Source organism: Podarcis vaucheri (assembly GCF_965113315.1).
Source record: "Podarcis vaucheri genome assembly, chromosome: 5".
Lineage (NCBI taxonomy): Eukaryota > Metazoa > Chordata > Lepidosauria > Squamata > Lacertidae > Podarcis > Podarcis vaucheri.
This window is the reverse complement of record NC_138763.1, coordinates 47,606,596-47,633,794: the sequence shown is the minus strand read 5'-3', so window position 1 is coordinate 47,633,794 and position 27,199 is coordinate 47,606,596. Positions and strand designations below refer to the sequence as shown.

Sequence of the window (27,199 nt, the reverse complement as noted above, 5' to 3'; positions counted from 1 at the left end):
CCGGAAAGAGCTTGCTCACACAGTGCTATTTTTCTAGAAAAAGAGGTGACAGAACTTACCATGAACACAAGTTCTGGCTGAAAAAAAAAAAGCCCTGCCCACACACTTCTTTTTAAATCAGCCCACTAGTTATTTCACTGACTCTGTGCAAATGCTTATTTGTTATCTGACCGACTTTAGGAACAGTGAAAGCTGAGCAACTCCAGTCCCTAGTAGAAGTGCTGAAATATCAAACCAAGTGTAATGTGCTCCTTTTGGCCCACACTATAAGGACATAAATCCATGACTGGAAAAAAATATATATAATGTAAAAAACTTAAGCGGAAGATGGAAGAAACAGTTAAAACCTCTCTACATTTTTTTTTAAAAAAGAGTAAAGGTCTGGAAAATGGGTTTTGAAAAATGACAAGTCCAGGGAAGCCATAAAAAGGTGTCAGACACCTCACTGCAATACCTTCCTCCTTGTAGCGTTCTTTTTCTAGGCAGCTTCTGCACTTTTAAATTTTTAATGTTTCTTCCATTCTTGTCAACGTGCTATATAATTGACTCCTTGTAAAATAGTGGCTCCAGTTAATAGGCCTATTAAACAACCCATTGCGACTTCAGTTATTTTATTTTAAGTAATTACATGGTTGAAGTGGAAAAATCTCTCTCTTCTTTCTCAGTCAGCAGTATTTCCAGTTTTGCTGGTCTTGAAACAAAGCTCTCTGAGGAAACACAAAATCTGAATGTTTATAGTATGACACTTTTTGGGGTTATGCGTTTCCACAAGAGTTGCTATCCTTATCTAGGTCGTTAGGAAGCACTCGTGAGGGGTTTAATTAAACTGATGCTTTAGTAAGACTTTAAAAACACAGACATTTACATTTAGTCTCCAAAATGCAAGGTATTAAAAATGTCTTACTCAGCAAGCAAACCAGACTGGTTAAAACAATTTGAAGTATACATACTATACTTACCTTCCTTAACCTTCTGCATGAGCAGAAAAACATTTTGGGGAAGGGTAATACTAAGATTTCGACAGTGCATTCTTGCTTGGTAAGCCTCATGGAAAGCAGTCAAGACTTTTCTGACAAAGCAGTACTTAGCAGTATGCTACACAGACCAGTTAATAGGCTGTGCTTCTTTCTGGATGTCCAGTCTTGTGAATGTTCTGGAACATGCCTAGGTTGCCGTTGAAGGAAGAACTCATGGCAGAAATGGGAGACTCTCTTTGCAGGAATCCAGTACGGCCTGCACTGGATTTTGACGCTGAATACACAGGACAGCTGCCACCTGCAAAGACTAGTTTAAAGTCATTTCAAATGGCAGCTGTCAACCTGACAGAAAGGTGCTTGGGGGTGCCTCAGGAAGAGTTAAATGATATTTCCATTCCATCATTAAAAAAGAAAAAGAAAAAGCAAGCAGCCTCCATTGTATGCCTGTAATGTATGCATTCATCCTCAAGGTGACCTGAATAAGATTTATGCTTTATGTATTATTAATGGAAATCCACCAGTGGCAAAGGCGTTGTGTAACCAAAGAAAAAGGGGAAATTGCTCATTTTCTTACTTTGCATCCTTTCAGCTATAGCTCACTATCTTCCCAAGAATAAGAGAATGTGCGTTGTTCAGTAAGTAAATCTGCAATTGGGCATGTTTTATGCCGATTCTAATTTAAGCAGAGTCCACACAACATACAATCATTCAAAAAATCTTTTATTTCATCTTCTACCATTGCTATTCCTTGCCTCTTGTAAAGGACCCAGGATAATGGCTGACACTAACTGGTAAATGACAAAGTAGTATATACCACTTGTTCCAATTATTTACTGTTTACTGTGGAACTGCCAAAAACTTCTAAGATGACAACAGCAGCTGCCCACATGTGGTATTTGTCCATGAAGACATGACTTCTGGGATAATATGCTTTTCTGATGCAGCACCCACTGCTGTTGCCTTAACAGCCTTGAGAATTGTGCATTGTTATACTTTTTTGGTTGGCTACTTACAGCTTGAACCAGCCATGGAACCAAGCTGCAAAGTACAGCTCAGAGGTTGAATCTAAGTCATTGTGTTTGTGGAACAACTACTGCACTGCCCCTAAATCTTCTTTAGAGGGTCAGGAGAATCCCCAGAGCAGATTGGGTCACAGGGGAGAGGAGGAGAGAGAGGGTAAGCTCTGTTAACATGACTGGCAGTTCTGTTCACCTAATAATTGGATTCAAGCCCAGGTGGGCTGGTTCTACATGCAAATGGAAAATTGCAAGTAACTGGGGCACAGTGTAGACAATGTAGAACAGCTGAAAAATAGCCAAGAGCTGTACCTCTGCTAGATGGAAAGGCAGCAGTAATAATAATAATAATAATAATAATAATAATAATAATAATTTATTTATACCCCGCCCATCTGGCTGGGTTTCCCCAGCCACTCTGGGCAGCTTCCAACAAAATATTAAAATACAATGGCCTGTTAAACATTAAAAGCTTCCCTAAACAGGGCTGCCTTCAGGGCTGGTTGAATATCCCTACGTGATGTAAAGCTGTTCACAAGACCCCTCATCTATTTAAGTTAGCAAGTACAAGTGCTGCTTTGCATAAGGTTGCCAGCTTGCCCAAATTCTATACTTATGCCACATTATCTGAATAGTAAAGAGGATGGGCTGTCCCTCAGTAGTAGAGCACATCCCTTGCATGCCAAAAGATCCAGGTTCAATTCCAGGCAGGACTGGGAAAGACCCATCTAGAAAGTCATTGCCAATCTGTGTAGATTTCTGAGCTTGACAGACCAGTGGTCTGCCTGTATAAGCAGCTTCCTATGTATGGGAGAAATGTATGGATTTTTTTATATGATCAATTTTTTGTTTCCACGATTAAAATAAAAACAACAGCAACATAGCTTGCTTCCTAGGGTGCATCCTGAACTTTTCAAAGGCACAGCAAAGCTCAGCCTAGCATGCACAGCATTATATCTTACTTGCACACTAACATCTCCAGAGACATAACCTCTCCTGTGGAGCAGCAAGGAAAATTAACAGGAAACGCCTGTATTTTTAAAAATGTGTTTATTTCAGAACAGCGGTAGAGCCAATACAGATGCCTACCTGAGGAAAAAGACGTTACAACTTTGGTGGGCAAACAAAGTTAGGCAAATTCTGAACATCAGCCTTTTGGAAAAGAAAGCCTTATTTTTTGCAGGTGGCCTGTCACTTCGGCACAGCCATATCCCTACTGTACATCAAACACAGAAACCATAACCAATAGTGACAGTGCAGCACAGGTACCAGCTCTGCATGTGACGGAAAAGGAAGATGGAGCTACTGCCAACTATTGGAAAGGCTTCCCTCCACTAACTTTCAGAGGCCGTAGTCGCAGGCCTCGTGGCTGTTCTTCAGATAGAGCTCCAGGAAGCCTTTGTATGTCTGAGCGTCGTTTACTGTAGCCTTGACAGCCGGATCCAGCCTCATGGCTTCAACCCAGTGTTTTAGCTCTGGTGTGTGGTCCAAACAGCTGCAGAGAAAATGAAAAAAGTCACTGTGAAGCCTACATCTATGGTGGTTTGTCTGCAAAAGGTCTCCGGTAGAGCACATGTTTTGAATGCAGAAGGTTCCAAATTCAAACCCTGGCATACTTCTGAAACTCCAGAGAGCTGCTGCCAGACAGTGTAGATATTAAGCTCAATGCATCGTTGGTCTACTTCTGTATAAGGCAGCTTCCAAACTACTAAGCTGTCTGCATTTAGCTCTGTTGGAAGGAGAGAGGTTTTTGACATCCATTATGCTTGGCTTCCTTAGAAATGATGTGATGCTTCAAAATAGATAGGGGGCACTGCTGCACTGCTCTAGTTTTGGAGATCAGGTGTGTCGTTTCAGCACTTCCAGATCCCAACAGTTTGAATTAGAGGGGTTTTTCCAAGCTATTTGGCCGAGAGATCAGCCCACAGGCAATGCAGCCTGAAATAGCACACTTTCCATGGCAAGAACTATACTGCTGGACCAAGAGCCATGCTACATTAAGTTTCTACTTCCATTTGCCAGCCAGAGGATTCTGGATACCCACAATCAGGGTATGAAGGAGGGGTCCCGTTTACTCCCAGCACCTGGAAGTTCCATTTGGCCAGCACAGCTTAGAAGCTATTCATAGTCGTCTTCTCCAGAGTGGCTCAGAAAAAAACAACACCCACATCTCCTTCCTAGTTGTGTGCTACAGAGCCAAACTGGTATGGGATGTATACTGCAGCTGACTACAACCTAGAAATGGAAAAAGCCTGCTACCTGAAGGTGGCTCCACAAGCTTACCAGTAGAAGGGCCATAGCTTTGCGGTAGCGGATGATGCTCTGCATGCAGGTGCTCCAATACAGTGCTACCTCGAGTTAAGAACTTGATTCGTTCTGGAAGTCCATTCTTAACCTGAAACCGTTCTTAACCCGAGGTACCACTTTAGCTAATGGGGCCTCCCGTTGGTGCCGCTGCACAATTTCTGTTCTCATCCTGAAGCAAAGTTCTTAACCCGAGGTACTATTTCTCGGTTAGCAGAGTCTAAGCTGAAGCATCTGTAACCTGAAGCGTCTGTAACCCGAGGTACCACTGTATTCAACTCCTGGCACCTCCAGGTAGGACTGGGACAGACCCCCGTCTGAAATCATTTGAGAGCCACTGCCAGTAAGTGTAGGAAATTCTAAGATGGACCAACTGCCTGACTCACTATAAGACAGCTCCCTATGTTCCTATCCTGCCCCTAGTCAACTCATCATTCCATTTTTTAAAAGAAAAAGTATACAAATGTCTTTCATAGGATGATAATCCTATACACTGCGTGCACCTGAGATGGCTTTGAAGTCAGATCTAAACCTGACATTATGCCAAAGAAAAGAAAGTAAAACCTGAACTCCTATTATCTGATTTACTGTACAAGTATAATACAAAGGGAATTTCTGAGAAATCCCAGAGCACCGAGCCTGACCCTGGACTCTTCAAGGAGAGCAGAGAAAAGGCAAATCATCAGAGGAGTCTGATCCTCCTCTAATTACCCTCTGGACACCTTGCGGCATAGTTTGATAACATTTAGCCTCGGCAATGTTTCTAATGAGAATTTTAATCCTCCCACAGTAATCACAAGTTCCTTGTGCACTACCTAAACTGTTACGTTACATTAAAAAATGGTTTTTAAAAAAATATGTGCAGGAGCGGCTGCATCAGTTAAAGCAACAACAAAAACTCCATTAAGGTGCCACTAGAGCCTGACAGATTGTGGTAGAAGCTTCATCAGCCTCGTGAAACATGCAGGTATTATTACTCACGGGATCCAAATATATCACATCTCAGCTTAACAAGGCAAGAGATGAGCAAGCCTTTTGACCAAGCATTTAGCTTCTTCACTCTTCCCTTTGAAGCAACAGCCAACACAACCAGGTAATTTTCTGTTAACTACAGTTTCTCAGTTTGGACAAAATGAGAAACCACAGTTAAAAGCATTAGAACAAGTTAAGTTTCTAAACCACGGTCTGAAGTACATTTAGTATCCAAACTTGTTCTGAAGCTCTTAACTAGTTTTTTTCCTCCCTGAACTGGGAAGCTGTGGTTAACAGAAGACTTTGCTTGCATGGGGAAGAACAAAGGGGCTGTGCATAAAGCCAAAAGGGCTGTTCATACCTTGGACTTATTAATCAGAGGAATGATCATCCAAGTGTGACCATTATCTGTAGTGAGAAAAGAAACCCATTGTCTTGATTGAATTCAAATTGAACAGAACCGAATCTGCCAGTAAATACTAGTATAGATCAGAAGGGATCACTCCAGAAACATACATTCAAGTGAGTCAAATGTGCATTTTCAAGTGAGAAGAATGATTCTCCTCCTCTTCCGCACCCACTTCACTTCCGCCAGACACCCCATTGCCTTGCAGATTACAGATGAACCAGAACAAATGGCAGTAACTCTCCCCTATCAATAGTGCCCATTGGGAAAGGGACAAGGGAAGGAATGTAGCTGGAGAATGGTACTCAAATGTGAGAGGTACAAATGCTTCAAAGGGCTTACTCATATAATTCATAGGGCTCCATACGCTCAAACCAAGGCCAGATCAGATAGTCGATCATGGAAATAGTGTTCCCACCGAAATACTTAGTCTTGCGGGTTACTAGAATCTAAAAGGGAAAGAGACACATGACATTCCTACATAAAAAGCACAGTATACCAAGAGAACTTGCAGAAACTGAAATCTAGAGTGAGGAAGGGGAAAGGGGCTGCATATATAGCAGACAGGACCTTGTTACACAGAGCTCAGTAGTTTCAGAACTTCTAGCCCTATGTTGCAGACATGTGTGGAGATTTTAACCTGTACTGGTCCCAGGTAGACTGCACAATAGATCACAGACCAAAGTGGGTTGTGCAGCTGGATTTTAAGAACTTCTTGGCTGCAATTCCAGATTCAGCAGAAAGCAAAACTGCAACCACTGGAAAGCCCTAGGAGCTCTCTGTCTGGAAACACTTTTGGTTATTTGTTTGAAAATCCCTCTTGTCAGACAGAAACAAATCCATCAATAAAGATATGAACATGGCTCCCTCTAGTGGGCAGCACTAGAGTCTGCTCAGAGTACGTAATCCCAAAACTAAATTACCGGTATGTGGAAGAGTCACAAATTTCAATGAGCCCTTGTGTGGGATGCGGAGGATCAAAATATTAGACTTTCATTGCATGAAGTACAGCTATGGAAATAAGATACAGAGAACAGAGCAATATGTTCCCTAACACAGGTTCAACAGATCTCTTCAGCCTAGTAATGGAGTAGAATCATAGAATCATAGAATCATAGAGTTGGAAGAGACCACAAGGGCCATCGAGTCCAACCCCCTGCCAAGCAGGAAAATTATGCCCAAGGACATAATGCTTGAATTTAGTTGGAAAACCGAAGAGACCTTTTGTGTGGAATGGAAACGAGGAACCTCTCTCCCTCACAATCAAGTTAATGTATAGCTTTCCTTGGAGCAATGCCCCCCACCCCCAACTCTCACCTCTTCAAGTTTCAGAAGCCTTTCTCGGAGCTCATTCTTCACTGCAGAGGCATTGTCTCCACTCCTGACGGCCAGCAAATACTTGTGACACAGAGGAGTTAGCTAAGGAAAAGCAGAGATTGCCATGTTACTAAGGTGCAGAAAAGTGCTTAGCATTTTAATTCAAGGAACATAAATGCATGCTAAGAACGAGAGGTAATTCTACCATGACTAAATTTACAGCAGTAGACAGCTCCTCCTCATAAAGCCCTGTCAGTAAGAGGGTGTAAGTTGCAGCCCAGCATGGCTTCCGCTGGCCAACTGTTCTGAACTGTAGAGGAGTCCTTTCACCTTGGTAGAACATCCATCCACACTCCACACCATCTTTCCATTAGTATGAAGCAGGAATGAGGAACCTGTGGACATCCGGGTGTCACTGGATTCCAAATCCTATCAGCTCCAGCCAATGTGATGGGTGTTAAGAGTCCAATAAGAGGGCCACAAGCTCACCCCCCCCCCCCCCGCTATAAAGATGCCTAAACGAGTTGTTTTCCTCCTCTAAACTATTTGGTTACCTATTGAGATGCACACCTTTCTCTCTCACACATTTAATTGTATACTACAGACAGAGAAACGTGTCCATTTTAGTTAACACAGGGCAACTTTCCATTGTGTGATGCTACAGGAGCTTGGATGTGTTCCTCAGACGTCTTATTAAAAAAATTCTAATGAATTTTGTTGTCATAGAAGTGAATGGGTTTAAGATGGAGAAGAGGAAACACAAACCGAGGGAGATAAACCCACAGAAAGCATCTCTCAATGCAGGAGAATGTGGAACAACCCAGAAGATTGTACCAGATATCAACACCCCCCCCTTCCACTCAGCATCCAGACTAACCCTGGTTTAATGCAGAATTCCAAGTAAGCTCAAAGGAAAAGCAAAGCTAAACAGTACATTAGCAGTTCTGCTTTGCTTCTATACTTTAGTCCTATGTTGGGACAACGTATAGCAGCCACCTTACCCTGTCTGTATGTTCCACATTCACCAGTGTTTCCTCTGTTGTCCCTACTCTACAAAATCCCACTTTCTCAGTTATACCAGCCTGGCCCTGTCATCTTGTACAGGATGCCATAAGCAGCATGTCAACACACTAAAACTCTTTGTAGCAACCAGTTCCTATTAACACCCAGTATCAGGTCACATTGTCCAGTAACTTTAAAACCACTGTCTTTCTTCCACAAATGTTTTCTTTGCAGATCTCACTTTTTGCTTTCAGACACATGTTTAAAATAGGGCAGTGGTGTTGCCTAGCAGATTGTCTGTAATCATAACAATGCCTTATCAAGTGTTATTTTCATACCACACACTGAAATGAGTTTCCCGTTACTCCTCTGTACACACCTTGGAGAACTGTTCCAAGAGCATCTTCTGATAAGCTTTCTCATAAGGATCTGCAGGATACAGCTTCTTCTCTGGATACGCTTCATCCAAATACTCACAAGTGATTGGAGACTCATAAATCAACTGGCCCTTGCTGGTCTCTAGCACAGGTACCAATCCGAATGGGCTTTTCTCAAAAAACCAGTCTGGCTTGTTTTTCAAGTTGATATTGACAATTTCATGACTAAAACGTATGACATGGAAAGACACAGCAAGGTTATTTTGCCAACTTGCCTGTTACAGTTAGAGTCAACTTCTGCTATGTTATTGAAATCACCTAAGGTTCTGTTTCATATAGGCTACATGGTTACAGAACTCCAGATCCAGCCCTCTAACCATTAGGAACTAGAAGGCAACGGGTCTAGATGACGAATGGGGAACCACTGGCCTCTGGGATTGATCCAGACCATGGGTAGGCAAACTAAGGCCTGGAGGCCGGATCCGGCCCAAATCACCTTCTAAATCCGGCCTGAAGATGGTCCAGGAAGCAGCGTGTTTTTACATGAGTAGAATGTGTCCTTTTATTTAAAATGCATCTCTGGGTTATTTGTGGGGCATAGGAATTCATTCATTTTCCCCCCTTCAAAATATAGTCCGCCGTCCGCCCCCCAAGGTCTGAGGGACAGTGGACCAGCCCCCTGCTGAAAAAGTTTGCTGATGCCTGCTCCAGACCATGGACTCCATTCTAGCACTCATCAAAGGGTTCTTTCGGCAGCTCCACCTCCTCCTCTTGTTGGATGCAAAAACATCACAGGGTCAAAATGGGAATCTCCACATTCCACTGCCTCATGCTGTGGTGCACACTTTCTGGGTGGAGTGCATGGGTGTGTAGAAACACACCCTGTGTCAATTGGAAGGCAAGTCCCATAAAGCTTGATATGCAGTGAACATCTGCCAGTTTTCAGCCCCAAAGGTGGTTAAAAACAATTACAATACAATAAAATTATGTGAAATTAGAGAGAAGGTTCATTTGATCTGGGGGCTGGAGTATTGTTTGGGGGAATTGTTGGGTGTGGTCATTAATGTTAATTTCTGTATATTTTTGATTTATGTGGAAATTGTTCTATTTGGTTGTGTACTTTTTGATGTTTCATTTATTGTTTACAACTACTTTTGTTACGTTTTTAGTTTTTGGAAAGGTGGCATACAAGTAAAATGACTGATTGACTAATCTTACTTGATTCCTTTGGCTTTGAGGACTAGCCTTGTTCTCTGTGCAAAAGGGCAGTAGCGCATACTGTAAAGACGGATCACTCCCTCCGGCACAGGCCCTGGAGCAGAACTTCCTGGAATACAAAGAGACTTACACAGGTCATTCTGGTCAGAACTAGAAAAATTATAGCCTTTTCTGAACAGAAACCATAAGCAGGCCATGACTTAGGGCAGAGAGAACAAAGAAGCAGAGAGAAAAAAGGGGAGCCTTCCAAAAAATAAATTCCTCTGGTATTTGATATGCTCCGTTTTCATAACCCTGCAGTCATTCCAAAGGCTTTTTTCACACTGGTGATTCACATCTTAATTCAGATGAATTAGCAGAGGAAAGTAAATGGTGACAGGAGTGTGAGGATGCCAAGCTACTGATGTGAGAATAATTCCACAGAACTCAGCTGAATTGCTGCAAAGTAAGCAGCTTGTACATTGTAATTGTTCTGCACTTTTTGGAGCTTAAGCCTGCAGTCCTATATCCACTTATCTGAGAGTAAGCCCCATTGAACTCAATGGGATTTATCACTGAATACCTGTAAACATGTGCAGGAATATGCTGTAAAAAACGAAAACAAAAGATTTGGCAGCATAAGCCTAGCGTTGCAGTACTCATTTCCTCACCTGGTATGGACTTATGGGGCCCATTCAGCGCTATACATGCATGACTGCAGGGCCGGGAAGAAACAAAATGAACGTCCCAACATGTCTCAACACATCCATCTCTCTCTGTGTATGCAGCAAAGAAACACACACACATAACTTCCTTGCTAGACTTGGGCATGTAGGCAGACACAAAGTCACAAGCCGGGAAGGAAGGTTGTGTGGGAAAGACACTTAAGTTTATGCTCTTCCCCAAACCAAGGATGTACTTCACGGACTTGGGCTAAAGGAAAGAGACTATAGTTCACTCAGGATGATCTGTGGCCATGATGACATCAGGGCAGTTATATGCCATCCCATTTTCAATACTGTTTGCATCTACCAGAGTTTCAGATGGACATGTATTTATTTCCAGTCAGGGCATGCCCCATAACAATATCCTTTAAATTATCATGTTCTAGGACACAAGAGTGCTGCTTTTTGAGGTTTCATGAGCTCTTACAACCCCATCTCATGATTTTAACAGGGTGCTCTTTCTTTATAGGAGTAACAGGTCTACAAATCATCAACACTCATTGAAAGACTCCTACAATGTTCAAGTTGTTCTGCAGTTGTATTTCTTACAAGAACAAGCTGCATCTACCCCATAAAGACCCATGGTTTATTAAGAGAAAAAGTGTGTGGCACAACACTGCCCTCACCAATTTAATCAGCATCTTGCCTTCAGTGCCAATTGAAAAGCGTCCCATGAATGAATTGGGGTCTGGTGTAGGGTCACAGCACGGAAGATCACAACAGACTCTTCTGGGTCTAGCAAAATATGCATCGAGAATTTGCCAACTGGGAAAGTAGCTACTTACTACAAAACCCACTTCTGGTATTACGCTGCACCCTCAGTTAGCTCATTACCAGCAGCGGCTAGGCAAGAGGTTTAGGAAGCTACACCAACACCTGAACAGACCTTTAAAAGGTGTGCAAATTAAATAGTCATGTTACCAATACAATTATCAGTGCAAATTGTCCAGAGTGCAGGTGGAGAAGGTGACCTGAGGCAAATTAAAGTCATCAACGCCAATCCTATTTTTCACATGCAGTACTGTGCACAAACAGCAACGCGCGTATCACACCAGACGTAGCTCAGAGGAGAGAGCGAGCTCACGACCGTTGTGTGTGTTTTTTTTAATTAAATGAGGAAACTAGAGGAGTGACACGCCGCCATGCAAACTGTTTTGGGGAGCGTTTATTTTTTAAAATGCACGTCGCTTTTAGCGAAGTTCGTGGCGAGCTGCTTCGGAGATTTGCTTTACACAGAGTTTCAAGGAAAGAGTCCATTTTGAAACGTTATAATTTCAAAAATAGTCCCAGGAAATCCTCCCCGCTCTCTCTTCGTATACGTGCCTCTTGAACAAATGCGCCGCAGCAAATCGGGTGGCGTTAAATAAACGCAGCTTTGCATTATTATTATTATTCTTATTTTTAAAACACATCAGCGGGTGGGGTGGTAACGAGCGGGCTCAGAGAAGGGGGAAATTTCACCACTTCCTTCCCTTGCCGTAATATGGAGGAAAATCACTAAACTTAGTATTTGGTGGGCGTCGGGGGGGGGCGCCACAAGGAAAAGAGGCGGCCCGATCCTCCCCACAAGGACAGGCACAGGCAAGCAGAGAGCATGCAATGCTGTGGGAAAGAAGCAAACCCTCTCACCTTTTCCTAAGCTCCTAGCGAATTCCCCAGACATTCTCCCTGGTGTAGTCAGCAGGCAAGTGATGGACACCGAAGAAAGGGAACCTCCCCGGAGTCGGCCGACTGTCTCCGCCCACATCCCTTGATCCCAAGATCGACCGACTCCGCCCCCTTCGTTATTCTGCGACGATTCCGTTATAGAAGCCGTCTCAGAACTTGGGCACTTGAAAGCGCCTGGACATACCAGTGCTGGATTTACGTATAAGCTAAACAAGCTATGTATAGCTTAGGGCCCCACTCTCCTGAGGCCCCCCCAAAAAAAAATTAAAGGGAAAAAACCACTGGATGTACATTTCCAAAATATAAGATAAAAAAACAAATAAAATAAAACCTACATACAACAGCGGTGTCAAATGGCTTTAGATACCTGTTAGGTCCATAAATTACCATATAGCATATATTCAACAACAAAAAAACCAGCAACAATTTGTTGTTGACAAAGAACAGCTGGACATATAAAGGGCCCCAGTAGCTGAGGGCCTCATCAAACCTAAATCCGGCCCTGGACATAACACTGAGTGCATATGGATAGCAGTGCAGCTTTAGGTTTCCAGCCTAAAGGCGCTTCAGCTAAAGTCCTACCTCCACTTACACTGAAATCAATATTTTTTATTCATTTATGCATTTATAGCCCACCGTTTCTCCAAGGCACTCAAAGTGGAGTACTTGATTCTCGTCCCCAATATTCATTGAAACCCCAAGTTGTGTCTCACACCAAATGTAACTGACCTGTGGAAAGGACTCTATGAACTGAAAACAGAGACATTATGTGTACAGTGGTACCTCTGGTTACGTACTTAATTCGTTCCGGAGGTCCATTCTTAACCTGAAACTGTTCGTAATCTGAGACACCACTTTAGCTAATGGTTTACATTTTCAACTCAAGTTCCCTGCACTGGGGCAAAGAGCAACTCCACCCTGAAAGTACATATACACTGCAACCAAATGGGAGTAATAATAATTTGCACCTCAGGATATCAGGGCTGTTCCTGCCACATGGTTCTTCCCACAGACTGCTCTTTATGTGGTTTGTGTTGGTTGTTTTTTGAAAACTCCCTACAAGAAGAAAACTAGCACGGCAGGAGCAGGCTGGACTTGCAAGGAGTTTGAAACAAGGACAAAAATGGAGTGACTCGTTCAAAAATAAAGTTTCTCAGAGTACTTCCTGGGCCCACAGGTCCCTGACATACTAAGGATGCATGTGATACATGCATAGCAAAGGCAAACACTGAATCATGCACATCGGGCTCACCATGTTCTTTTAATACCTCCTGAGAAGTAGTAGTCCAAAGGATTGCCACCAGGGAGGCCAGATGTAAAGGATAATTTTACCTGTTGTAATATCAGCCTATAAAGTTAGTAACCCAGAGTTGAGAAACAGTCTTGTAACACTGTGGCCAAATCGTCAACAACAATGGTGACTCTGTACAGTGGTACCTCGGGTTAAGTACAGTGGTGCCTCGCAAGACGAAATTAATTCGTTCCGCAAGTTTTTTCGTCTAGCGAATTTTTCGTCTTGCGAAGCACGAAATCCCATAGGAATGCATTGAAATTCAATTAATGTGTTCCTATGGTCAAAAAAAGTCCAAACAAACCCAAATTTGGTACAACAAGAGTTTATTAAGTGCTCTTTAAAGACACACATACTGTAAAGAGCATTTCAAAAATTGAAGGAACAATAAATTAAGTTTCTAAACATGACAGAAAAACATTTAAAAATCAACAAAGTGTACAGTATATTTTCTAAGACTCTGGGGGACAACTCGAAGAAGGTTCCTCTTCCACTCTTTGCTTCTTGCTGAAGAACCCCCTCCTCAACTGTTCCCCCAGCCACCCACCACACAGAAATTCAAATCCAGAATTTTTTTAAAAAAAACAGCAGAGTGGCCCAATGGTCACAGAAAATCATAAAAATGCAGGGGGGGGGAAACAAGCTTCCAAATTCTTGCAAACCCCTCCTCAACTGTTCCCCCAGCCACCCACCACACAGAAATTCAAATCCAGATTTTTTTATAAAAAAAACAGCAGAGTGGCCCAATGGTCACAGAAAAACATAAAAATGCAGAAAAAAACACACAAGCTTCCAGATTCTTGCAAACCCCTCCCCAACACCAAGTCCTTGAATTCCAAACACCCCAACCCAAAATCCAACCCCCCCAAAAAAAGTTTAAAAGAAGTTTTTGAAAAGCTTCAAAAATCACCAAAGTCTTCAAAAACCTGAAAAAAGGCTACCACACCGCGTTCTATGAGTTGCTCCTCGAAGTCAAGTCACAACTGTATTAACGGTGTTAAGAAAAAGGAAACAAACTTGCAAGACGTTTTCGTTTTTCGTCTTGCGAAGCAAGCCCATAGGGAAATTCGTCTTGTGAAGCAACTCAAAAACGCAAAACTCTTTCGTCTAGCGAGTTTTTCGTTTTGCGAGGCATTCGTCTTGCAGGGCACCACTGTACTTAATTTGTTCCGGAGGTCCGTTCTTAACCTGAAACTGTTCTTAATCTGAAGCACCACTTTAGCTAATGGGGCCTCCTGCTGCTGCTGCTGCGCCGCCGGAGCACGATTTCTGTTCTCATCCTGAAGCAAAGTTCTTAACCCAAGGTACTATTTCTGGGTTAGCAGAGTCTGCAACCTGAGGTGTATGTAACCCGAGGTACCACTGTATTTTTATGCACAGTCATCCTAGCTGTGCATTATTCTTGTTTTGCTTTTTGCTATCTTATCTTCCAGCATTCCATGTGATTTTCAGCAGTTTTAAAAATGTGGCTTTTCTTGTTTTAATTTGTGAATTAGGTTGCAAAGGAAATCTAACCTGTTTCTAACAATTTAGAAACCGTCTTCCTTGGTATTGCAAGACTACTGCACATTTAATAATGAAATCCTAGGGCTCAGTCCTAATAAGTGTAAAGTAATAATATATCTTTAAAACACATTCAAAACACGTTCTTGCCCTCAAGGAATTCTGGATAATGTAGTTTACTCCTCGGTTACATGTTCCAGAAACCCTTATAAACTACAGTGCCCAGAATTATTTGAGGGAATGAATTTGTGCTTAAAATGTACTTTAAATCTCATTATTACCAGTGTGTGACTTATCTGAGCTACTTACAGCTCTGTTGGTTTGGCTGCATACACACCATATGGTTAAAGTACATTTAAAGCAACTCCACCTCATGTGAATTGTATTTGTTGTGTTCTGGAAATTGTAGCACTTTAAAGGGCAAACTGTCTTTCCCAGGATTCTTAGGGTCGGGGATGTATTTTAAATGTATCCTATAGCCTGTCACAGCAGCAAATGAAAAGGAGGGTAAATTGGAGAGACCTCTGCACTTGCGTGATAAATCAAAAGGCGTTCCAGCTCCTCCCAGCAACACATGCCTTAGCGTGCCTGGCACAATCCATGATAACAAGAGAAAGAGAACAAAAAGCTCTGCCATGTATCTACGTACTAGAGTTTCACAAGGAAGGAATACAATATCAAGAGTGTATAACAGGAGTCAGCAAACCTTTTTAGCAAGGGGCCGTTCCATTGTCCCTCAGACCTTGTGGGGGACCGGATTTTATTGGGGGGGAATGAATGAATTCCTATGCCCCACAAATAACCCATAGATGCATTTTAAATAAAAGCACACATTTTCCTCATGTAAAAACACCAGGCAGGCTCCACAAATAACCCAGAGATGCATTTTAGATAAAATGACACATTCTACTCATGTAAAAACATGCTGATCCCTGGACCATCAGCAGGCCAGATTTAGAAGGCGATTGGGCCAGATCCAGCCCTCGGGCCTTAGTTTGCCTACCCATGGTGTATAACTAGGAAGGTTTAAAATAGTAGAACTGGAAAGCATTTGGTCTCAAAGGAGCTTGATTTATTTGTCCTTTCCTCTCCCAAAAGTATATGGCGACCTCAAATTAGATTCTGGGAATAAAAAATAACAACCCTTCAACTGAACTTAATTTAGCACACCAACGAAAATAATGTCACCACCAATTTAAGCATGTCTTGGGGAAGGGACCTAGTCTGTAGTGTTTGCTTTTAAATGCTCTCTTCCCTTATCTATTCAATGTTAGAACATTCAGAAGTTTAAAATTCCAAACTAAAAGACATTATTATTGAAATTGAAATACTTTATTGTCACTTGTACAACCTGTATACAGCGAAATTACACGAGCACCCCCCACTCAGCTCTCTTAGTCTTAATTCCTCTCGTTTACTGACACAAACCCGAAAGTCAGTTGCCCTGTTGTTATCTTTTCATTCAGCAGCCTAACAGCCCATGGATAGCTGTTCTTTACCCTGTTGGTAACCAAGCTTCTATATCTTCTGCCTGACGGCAGGAGATCAAGAAAGTGCCGGCCAGGATGTGAATCATCCCTGAGAATTTTCCTCTCTCCTGAGGCAATGTTCTTCCGCTATTTCATCCAGCGGATTCACGGGACAGCCCATAATATCTTGTGATGTATTCATCACCCTCTGTAGGCACTTCCTATCAGATGATGTCAAACCAGTGTACCACACCGTGATGCAGTATGAAAAGTCACATTCTATTGCTGACCGGTAGGAGATCATCAAATGTTGATTGACATCGTTCTTCTGCAATACTCTGAGGAGATGGAGCCTCTGTTGAGCTTTCTTAACCACCTGGGTTGTATTTATTTTCCAAGTAAGGTCTTCACTGAGATAATTAGCATCACTTGTGAAAATGCCCCCAGAATGTTATTGTTTTTTAAGCACCAGAACATCTGTCATTTTTATTGTCGCTTGATTATACTAGCATGACAATCAACACAATTTGAATAAAACGTGATTAGAGCTAGACATATTTACTCAGAGGTCAGTCCCACTTAAGTTTCGAAAGGACTGACTCTCAGTTGTGTATAGGAGGGCAGCCTGAATATTTTAAAGATGAAAATAATTTGTTTTTTAAAAAATGTTCCCGGTTCCGTCGTCTCATCTCATGCATGTTTCCTGGGCAGTAAATTCCACAACGTGGGAGCCGACCTCCATGAGGGGCAGGAAGAGAGAGAGCGCTACTACGTCATCTAGCTATGAGACTTCTTAGAGGTTGGCTTTGGATATAACCCCAGCGCGCGGAAGGAGTCAGTCACGCTCGGAACACGAGAACTGAAACGGCAAGCGGGGCGGGACGAATCAGCGACGGAAAGCCCATCTTAGCCAATGGCAGGAGCGGCCGGGTGTTGCTAGGAGACGGGTACAAACTGCTCCGGGCAGCTCTCTGGCGAAGCTGAGGGTGGCATGGACGGCGGGAAGTCGGGCGGCCGCCGCCCAGGCTCCGCTCACAAAGCTGATCTCGAAGTGAGGTGCGAAGGGGAGCGAGCGCGGGACGGGGACTTGCCTGGTGTTTCTTGTGTCCGAAAAACCCCTTCCTCAAGGAAGCCTCTCCCCTCTTCGTACGGCCGCCTTCGCTAAGGTGGCGCCCGACGGACGCCTTGGACTTGCACGCGCTGGCTGGGGCTGATGGGAGTTGCAGTGCAAAGCGTCTGCGGGCGCCACCTTGGCGAAAGCCGCTATGCACGCTTGTTTGGAAGAGAGTGCTGCTGAGCTCAATGGGGCTGATGCCTAAACGGACGATAATGCAGAGGATTTGCTCTGTAAGACCCCGTCCTTCCCTCTCGTAGCTTGTCTCCCAAAGCTTCCCACCCACCTTCCCGAAGCCTTTTATTTCCCCCAGGGTGGCGCACACTTCTTTGTGCCTCAGTTTTAGTCAGTCCTCTGGATTTCACATCATTAACGTCCCTTTCTTCAGGAATGTAGGTGCAGGAAAGCTAGCTAGACCTTGGGGGGGGGGGACACCAACAAATGTGTGATAGTCTTTTATTACCCTATCTGAATCCAGAGGTGAAAATACATTCTGTGATTTTTAAATGTTAGTATTGATAACGACAAAGGAAGTCTGGTTTCATTCCCTCCACCCTGTATGTAATCTGCTTTTCATTCTTCAAGATATTATGTTGATGCTAACAAAGCAAATATATTTATTGAAGTCCTAAGTAATTCCAGCTATCTGTCTTGTCATTCATTCAGTATAGTGAATGAAGGCAGATATAGCAACACTCCTGTAAATAACAAGATATTGCCAGAGTAATAACAAAGAGGTGGTTTCTGTGTCCCATGTTCTTTTAAAGTGAAGATTTAGATAAACTCTGATTCACCTCATTTCACAGTCCTTTCCAGGACTATTTTCAGAATCTTTGTTTATGTTCTTATTGGAGGGGTCTATATATATTTTTAGTTACTAAGTAAGTTGCAAAATTTATAAATATTGTACAATCTATTACTGCTTTCTGTTTTTCTTCGCTTTAAATATTGTGATGCATTTTCCATTCTGCAGCTTTTTGTTTGCAGTAGGTGAACCATAAATAAATTATATTTGCATTCATTCAATTTAAACTGAGGGGAAGTGCTGTTACATCTTTTTCTAGTTGCAGGTTGTATATGTAATTAGTGAACACAAACAACAGTGGTTTTCCTCAGTGGAAGCTTTGTTTTACGCCACATTATCCATTTAGCAAAAAACAAAACTCTTTGTTTCTTTTAAAATGTCATATAATCCTAACTTTCTTTCTTTCTCCACCCCTTCAAGATGGGTACAAGGATTCACCAACAGGAATGTTGGCTTTGTCACCAAAAGAACTGTCTGCTATCCTTGTGGGAATTACGTAATATTTGTTAACCTTGAAACACTGGAGAGATCCATCTTGCGGTGTCACAGTGGAAAGGTAGAAGCTTTTGCAGTGAACCCAAACCAGAATGTCATTGCTTATTCTGACAGGCAACTGAAACCTGTGATTCACATCCACAGTTATCCAGGACTAAAGAGACAGGCCAAATTAAAAGGTGGGTCTGATGGTTAATCGAAACCATCTTGAAATGGTTTTTAGAATTTGGTGTGGGGAAGGCATAAGAGTTGTGCTAGATCAGACCAACAGTCTATAGCAGGGATCAGCAACCTAAGGCCTATGGGCCAGAAGCAGGCCATGGAGGTTGTTTGGCCCATGAGTGGCCCCCGAACCGAGCTGCCTGCTTGCGCGCTGCGCTAAACCAGCGCAGTGTGACGTGGGGACTCGCTTTGACGGTGCTGGAAACCACGTCTGCGTGCGTGCAGATGCCAAAAACCACGGGCGCGTGCACACAGACTCCAAAAATCACAGGCACACATGCAATCCTGCCCACGGAGGGATCTCCACAGGACCGATCCAGCCCAAGCTGACCCCTGGTCTATATAATACAGCATTCTCTTATTACAGTGGCCATTGATATGTCTCTGAGAAGTCTGCAAGCTGTACATGAGTGCAATAGTGTGGGAACCTGAAGGTCATATGACTAGTAGCAATTGATATATTCCCTGAATTTATCTCATTCTCATCCCACTTGGAGACTACTAATGCATACTGTGGTAGCAAATTATACATATACTGTTATGATATTATACTTGATGCTTATAATTTTATAGTATTAAAATGTTCAGAGATCAACCAAGTAGCACATGAATATTTACATTTGTGTGTTGCCTATTCCTTAGAAATTGTGCAGATCTTGAGCTTGCATAGAATAACCTTTTCATGGGGCTTTAAAAGCATTAATAAGTGCAGCCTCTCAAAAAAAGAAAGGCTGCATAAAAGAGACCTTGGAATGTTATTGCATGGTATTCATGCAGTGGGATCAAGATAAAATACAAAAAAGCCCACGAATCTAGTCAATATGAGATCTGCAGAGACTAGTTTTGTGATGTATAATTTCATTAAAAATGGAGCAAGTTGGAGACCAGTTACATTTGATTAAAGAGAGGGAGAGAGAGGAACATATGCAACCTGACTATTGAAGATTGATAAAAAATAATATTGTTCTAGAGATTCTACACCTGCAGTGAATTGTTTGCCCCAAAGGAAGGTGGTACTTTCAATACACTAAGTGCTGGAAAAGTTCAATTTATTCATATTGTTTCATGCCCCCCCCCAAATCTCTAAGCAGGGTGAGATTCCAGGGGTTCCAGAAATGAGGCACAGTGGAGACTAGGGTGTCTTTATGATATGTGGTTTATTTACACATACTACTTTAGCCTACGATGGAGGGGTTTACGGCACCCCGAAATGATCTTGTGTCTCCCATAGCTGTAGCCTTCAATTCAAACAGAAATCAAACACCATGCTCTGACTCTTTGTCCCCATCACCTTAACAGGTAGCTATCTTGGCATGACTAGCTTTTAACACTTGATAAATCCAAGGATTAGAGGGGTCTGGCACGCACACACACACACAACTCATAATATCAATCTATTCAAATGAATTAAGCAAAACCGCCAGGGTTGTACAGATTTGTACATAGTGTTTACTATAACACTCTAGTGAAAGAAAATTAGACCCTCCTATGTTGGCAAGAGAAAGCCCTATGATATGGTATGGTATGATAGGAAATAGCACGACAACATGAAGCTGCAGAGATACTAAATCCATGCTATTTTATGTTTTAGGACAAGCCAGCCTGGACTACACCTTGCTTGCATTCAGTTATACAGGTCCTTACCTGGCCAGTTACTCCTCAATCCCAGACTTTTCTCTTACAATATGGTAAGCTTACAATATGGATAAATTGTTTATATTGTATTATATTATATTATATTATATTATATTATATTATATTATATTATAATATTAGCTACTTAATAATTCATATTACTTACTAATAGATCCTTTGCTGTCTGTAGCTAATTTAACACCTGTCAGAAATAGGAATGTCTTCATTTTTGCATAATACAGGCAACTCACCATTTGCACGTGATTGGCACATGTGCAACTGCTGACATGTGTGCCATTTTTAGCGCCTCAAGGGGGCAGCATGGACTTATATGTGTCCCGCTGACATGCGTGGTGCCTTGGAATGCAACCCCCATGCACATGGGGAGTTGCCTGTACAGACAAACTCACAAACATCCATTCATGCAAACAGATGCAGGCAGTGAGCCTATGGCCTTAAAAAGTACTCTGACTTTCAAAACACTTTGTTCAAGTGACCACGCTTTTGCTGAAAACCACAAGTTAAATTCACTGTGCACAAGTTAGATTCATTTGAAAAAAGTTCCAAATGATACCTCATTTTCCACAATCAGTAAATACTGCTGGTTTCCATAGTCTTCCATAGTCCCCACCACCCCTACATCTGAAATAAGTTGTCTGAGGTAGCATATCAGTCACTTGAGGTTTTAGAAAGACATGTAAAGCACATTAATTTCAGCAAGCATTTGGGGGATTGGTTAGTCACTTTCTTGTCATTTTAGGCTACAATTCTATCCCTACTTATTTGGGAGCAAGCCCCATTGAACTCATTGAGGCTTAGAGTGGTACCTTGTTTCTCGAACTTAATCTGTTCCGGGAGTCTGTTCGGCTCCTGAAGTTCGAAAACCAAGGTGCGGCTTCCGATTGACTTCAGGAGCTTCCTGCACTCAAGCAGAAGCCGCATTGGAAGTTTGACTTCTGGAAAACGTTCTCAAACCGGAACACTTACTTCCGGGTTTGCAGAGTTCGGGAGCCAAGCTGTTCAAGAACCAAGGTACCACTGTACTTCCTAATAGACATGCATATAATTGCACTGTTAATTGTTTTCACTTAATCCTCTTTTGCTGGCATTCTATCTGATTCTATGGTTCTTGTTCTATGGTGTGATTTTATGTTTTCTGTTATAGAGAGGCCGAATATAAATTTACAAAAAAAAAATTCAAAAAAATAAAATTAATATTTTTGCGTTCTTTCATTTTTGATTAGGGACTGGAACAAAAAAGTTATTTTGTGCAGTCAGTCACAGATGGGAGTAGAAGTGACCGCAATGAGTTTTAACCCCATGAGCTGGCACCAGTTGTGTTTATATAATGGGACTTCTGTTACACTTTGGACCATTGAGCGGAATAATGAAGAGCACATTTTGAAGTCAAAGTAAGGTTAATAGAAAGAGATGTTTCAAATGTTACTTTTATTTTACACTAAGATTAATTTTTGTGTTAGATAAAGAGCGTTTTTGCAGCTGATGAATGGTAAAGCATGCTTTCAGGTGAGGGTCTACAGATTAAAGAGTTGCTACGTATATCAGGTGCCTAATTCATGTCTCTTGGGCAAAATAAACATGTTCCGTCCTTTGCATTTTAGAAAAACGTATTTTAGAAATATGGAATAGCCCTCGTGGTTCCTTGTCTTTAAAAGGAAATTTTCCAATTATTAACTCATTTTCTGTTTGTTTTCTTACATTTATATCCTGCCCCCGCTCTCCCAGTCTTCCATCATGGAACCCAACACAGTGTACATGTGGTTCCCAGTCGGTCACCGATCCAAGCCCTGAAGTGACCCAGACTTGCTTTGCTTCCACAAGGTGGCAGCTTCATGTGCCTTCAGACTATGCCCCCTGGACTTTATTAGTGATGCTTTGGATTGAGTGCCAGTCCTCAGGCATATGTTCACATTATGCTTACTGTGTATCCAATGTCTATTCATTTTTGAAGCTGCATTCACATGACATAAGCCACAGTCCATATTAGCAGTGGTGGAGGAAGTGGGGAGGGCGGAGCACCCTGGGTGCCACCTTTGAGGGGGTGACAAGAAGGCACCCCGTGGGGGGCTCACCCTGCCACCATCACACCGCCCCAGCCGCATGCAGAGGATCCTTCGCTCGCGGCTACACCCTCCACCGCCGTCCGTACAACGCTCAAGCAGCGCTGTCAGCAAACCACCCGGGGGCGTGTGCGCTGTACAGACGGCGCACGCATGGCACTGCTCAAGCTCTGTACAGAGGCCACAGGATCCCTCCGCCACCGCATATTAGTCTTGTAGTTTCTTGACCAATACTGCTGTATTATTATTATTTTATTCCTTAAATCAGCTTCAGTCTGATTAGATAATTGGATGTGGAGTAAGCAGAAATGTGAACACATACCCTAACAGCCGCTGCACAGAAGTAGATGAGTGTGCAAGAACAGATGACAGCTTAATCAACAGGCTTGGGGGGAAACCCAGAAGTACAAAAAATATATGGGGGGGGGGAATAAGGGAGTCTTAAGAAACTTGAAATAGCCTAATGAGAACTAAGCATGCACAGTGACTACAGATTGCTGTTGGAGGTGGAGAAGAAAAAGCTGAATGGGGTATCCTGGGGAGCATGACTTCAACAGTTTGTTGCAGTCCCGCTTGAATTTTCCAAATATGCTTCTTCTGTGCCATTTTTCTCATTGCTTCAGGTCAGTTAGGCTTCCTGCTGAAGATGGAACTTTAGCAGATGAGCAAAACAGCTTCTTCTCCCATCCCATGGACAATGATCCTTACTTTGGCCCTATTCTGCCCAATTCAGCCATTGCTGGCTTGGTAGGAGATGAAGCAGAAACATTTAAGGTGAGTTCTGCTATGGATATAACTACTTGTGGTCAAGATATCTATTGAAATATCATTGATATAGGACAGCACAACTTTTTACAAAACACTCAGCAATTTTCCCTGTGAAAAGTAGATAACTGCAATCAATGCCAGTCAGCACTGAATGAGTAATTTATTTTTTAGTACTTTTGTTTTAGTAACTGAAATGTTTTGGGTTTTTTTATTGAAGCCTAAAGATGACATTCAACCTTATGTTCACCCTACTTCCCATTGCTGGACTCAAATATCTGATCTGTATATGGGCTGTGAAGAAGGATATTGTTTGAAAATTGGTGCAGACACATTCAAGGCTACAGTTATCCATCAAAAGCTTTCCCCAGATGCTAAAGGTTAGTGCAGTTTCAAATCAAAGATTGTCCCCAGCCTTTTCTGATTCATTAGGATGACCAGGGTCCCTTTCATAGAATGAGAGGGGCAACTGCCTCTCCACGTTTTAGACTATGTGTAATTCTTCTGCACCTGCACCTGTACCTGGACAATTCACTGGTTACACACACTGATCTGGTACTGCTAAGCCAAATAACAGCTTAGCACGAGTACAAGGTACCAAAGAAGAGACAATGGCCCCTTTGCTCCTTCTTCAGTCATTGTACTGCTGTGCTGCTGTGAGTTAAACAGTGGTTTGGCTGAATGTGTCATCACAGTCTGGATTATTGAAATGTCTGGCTACAGACAAACCAGGAGCTGTAATGGAGGTTTGTTCTTCATTTACATCTTGTGTTTATCTGGAGGAGACATGGCTTATGCCTGGATTCAGGCAATATGACAAGACAAACCATGTCTTCATCTTGCTGCAACATAGCAGCAGCAGGAAGGAAGAGCAGAACAGCAGCAATCTCTGCTCCAGGAGCCTGCACACGTCAAGAATTGAGCCACTTTGTAACTACTATTATAAATTAGTATGTTAGTGCCAAAGACAAAAATTCCATTTCTTCTTCTAAATGGTGACTGTTTAAAGAGTGGACCTTTGAATGCTGCTGTGAACTTAGACCCTATCATACAATTCATGCTTTAAAAATATGGAAGCCATCTTTGATTGGAATGGTGTGGGTCTCCTATGGCCACTGAAATGCAATAGATTTATTGAATCCACTAGCTTCACAGCTGGTGGTCTTAAAACTATTTGACCAGTGCTCCTAATATTCTGCCACATTGAACTCCCCTCATCTTCATATTTATCATTTTTAATTAATGTCATCACGTTAAACCACCCCAATCGTTATTTCATTCTGCTGTGGACATTATTACAATACAGACATTTCTTGTGAGAGCACATAAATGCCTTCCATCTTCAGGGAAAGAAGGAAAGCCAAAACATGGTCAATTGCCCATATATCCATGTGTGTGTATGCCTAGGTGACACATTACTACTTAGAATGAAGGTATGCAGTTCCCAAACCAAACCCCATAGAAGTGATTATTGCAGTCTTCTGAAACTACAGTAGGTGCTTTACAAATCCAGTAAATACTGGTTCTACACTATAAAAATCTACAAGCAGGTTGGTGTAATGAGGAAGCCTTTGTTTCTTTTAAACTATATCATGTCTGGTCCTCCAGCACACTTGTCAATATACTGTGTAGGCCGCAACTGACATAGCTTTGTTTCCTTTCCAGCAAAAAAAAGGGCAACTTTTCGATCGTTATCACAGAGTATGAAAACAGAAGGTATTTACTTTTTAATGCTAATTGACTTTGCAGGAAGCATCTGCAAAGGGGATTGTATGTTGCTGTCTGGTAGGAAACAGCTAATCAGAGTGGCATATTTGAAATGAGGGGGTGGTGTTTTATTTGGTGACTTCATCAGAAAACTCTCCAGTGTCAGCAGTAGAATTGGATGGCCATGAAAATGAGCTGTCCAGATGCGAATTCCACCTCCAAAAGTTTTATGAATGATAATCCATTATCAAAGTACTAAATTTTGTACACTGAAAAACAGATATACTAAAGAATAGTACTGTAAGAAGAGGAGGTTCTCTCACTCTGTGTAATAAAGAAAGCATATGTGCATGCAGACAAGCATTACACCATAACAAGGATTACACCATAACAGTGAGTGTTTGCCACACTTTTACCAGAGAAGAAGGATGGGGGATAGATAGTTTTGGAGGGATTGGAAATGCTGATGGAAGAACTAGAGCCTTTTGATGCTTCCATCGCTCCTTTGGTTTGGTGGGTGGCGCTGTGGGTAAAACCTGAGCGCCTAGGACTTGCCGATCGCATGGTCGGCGGTTCGAATCCCCGCGGCGGGGTGCGCTCCCGTCGTTCGGTCCCAGCGCCTGCCAACCTAGTTCGAAAGCACCCTGGGTGCAAGTAGATAAATAGGGACCGCTTACCAGCGGGAAGGTAAACGGCGTTCCGTGTGCTGCGCTGGCTCGCCAGATGCAGCTTGTCACGCTGGCCACGTGACCCGGAAGTGTCTACGGACAGCGCTGGCTCCCGGCCTCTAGAGTGAGATGAGCGCACAACCCTAGAGTCTGGCAAGACTGGCCCGTACGGGCAGGGGTACCTTTACCTTTTACTTTTTTGTCTTATCAGAAGGACAATAGGGATTAAAATAGTAGGAATAAAGCTGAATAATCACAAAGGGACCAAATCCTGACGGGTTTCAGGCAGGTGTGGAACAGGGGAGATGCATTATCACCTTTGATTAAATCACTTTTGCTCCCTCTGTTAACTTTTACTTTTTTATGTTGTTTTTTGATAAAGTGAAACTGCATTTTTGGCTTTATTTTGAAGGGAGCAGAAGCTTCAGCCCTTCTCCTATTTATCTTCTTAACTCAGGGCTTCACCCCCAGTTGCAAAAAGAAGGCCACAGTGATGTTTTCTACTCTGGGCTCATTATTGCCCATAATCCCTTTGTGGCAGACCAGGTCCTAGGCCTTGGAATCCTAAACATATTTTTCTACGGAAAAATGTGGCAGTGCAATTTTCAAAAAGTGCAAATCCAAGTGGCTATAGAAGGTTCATAGCCTCTGTGACATAACCATGGTTCATTTTGTGATGATCCAGGATCCTTTACTTGTGATGATCCTTGTTTCAACAGAGTGGCACTCTACAAGGAGATAAATAAGCCTTTGCGGCTGTATCCTGGCATTAAATATAATTTTTGACTAGTAAGAATTTTGAAAGGTCTGTATATGTAAATGAATCAGCCTGATTCGCACTTCCCAGACTAATATGCAGCTCAGATTGCAGTTAGGCTTGGGGTTTTGTCTTTATTCAGATGTTGTGATACACATTTTATGTGCCCTTTGATACATTTTTTGAGCCAAAAACTGTATTATTGTTCTTAAAACAAAACCTTAGAATGGTGCAGAAATGGGTTGGAATGGACTTATGAGTGAGTACATATAAAACTGAAACAGATGAAAAATCCATCCATCCCTGTTCCTTATTATTCCACAGTACTGAGTGGCAATACTGCCTTTGGAGATTAGTTATGAAATTTAAGTGATAAATTTTTAAAATCTCTTTTATTTTATTAATTCTTTTGTAGCTCAAGATAAGAAGGAAGCTCAGAACGTCAGACTGCTTGCCATGGCACTTCATAAAGATGGACTCTATACAGCTGGAAATGTATGTAGGGCACCTTTGGTAGAGGACTGTAGCCTCATTGTGAGTGCCAGCCAGCCAAACTCCAATGTTAGCTTTAGTCCTATGCTAATTGCAGGTGTGCGGGTGGCGCTGTGGGTTAAACCACAGAGCCTAGGACTTGCCGATCAGAAGATTGGCGGTTCGAATCCCTGCGACGGGGTGAGCTCCCGTTGCTCTGTCCCTGCTCCCGCCAACCTAGCAGTTCGAAAGCAC

The 27,199-nt window shown here is 42.5% G+C and overlaps 2 protein-coding genes across 2 annotated transcripts in view; one reads left to right on the top strand and one right to left on the bottom strand.

The window, feature by feature from the left end:
* Nucleotides 1–3,029: 3,029 nt before the first annotated feature.
* Nucleotides 3,030–12,079, bottom strand: GSTO1 (glutathione S-transferase omega 1). Its single transcript, XM_082225001.1, has 6 exons — nucleotides 11,923–12,079; nucleotides 9,590–9,698; nucleotides 8,374–8,596; nucleotides 6,993–7,094; nucleotides 6,018–6,124; nucleotides 3,030–3,488 (listed from the first exon to the last, which is right to left on the bottom strand). The coding sequence occupies exons 1-6, from the start codon at nucleotides 12,038–12,040 to the stop codon at nucleotides 3,335–3,337; spliced, it is 813 nt and encodes a 270-aa protein (XP_082081127.1). The 5' UTR covers nucleotides 12,041–12,079; the 3' UTR covers nucleotides 3,030–3,334.
* A 4,998-nt stretch (nucleotides 12,080–17,077) lies between these two features.
* Nucleotides 17,078–27,199, top strand: part of CFAP43 (cilia and flagella associated protein 43) — a 46,496-nt gene continuing 36,374 nt past the window's right edge. Inside the window, exons 1-8 of the mRNA XM_082225227.1 lie at nucleotides 17,078–17,280; nucleotides 18,564–18,817; nucleotides 20,452–20,548; nucleotides 21,740–21,907; nucleotides 23,200–23,350; nucleotides 23,562–23,721; nucleotides 25,007–25,057; nucleotides 26,889–26,968. Coding sequence (XP_082081353.1) covers nucleotides 17,216–17,280; nucleotides 18,564–18,817; nucleotides 20,452–20,548; nucleotides 21,740–21,907; nucleotides 23,200–23,350; nucleotides 23,562–23,721; nucleotides 25,007–25,057; nucleotides 26,889–26,968 — 1,026 coding nt within the window. The 5' untranslated portion in view covers nucleotides 17,078–17,215. The remainder of the gene's footprint in view (nucleotides 17,281–18,563; nucleotides 18,818–20,451; nucleotides 20,549–21,739; nucleotides 21,908–23,199; nucleotides 23,351–23,561; nucleotides 23,722–25,006; nucleotides 25,058–26,888; nucleotides 26,969–27,199) is intronic.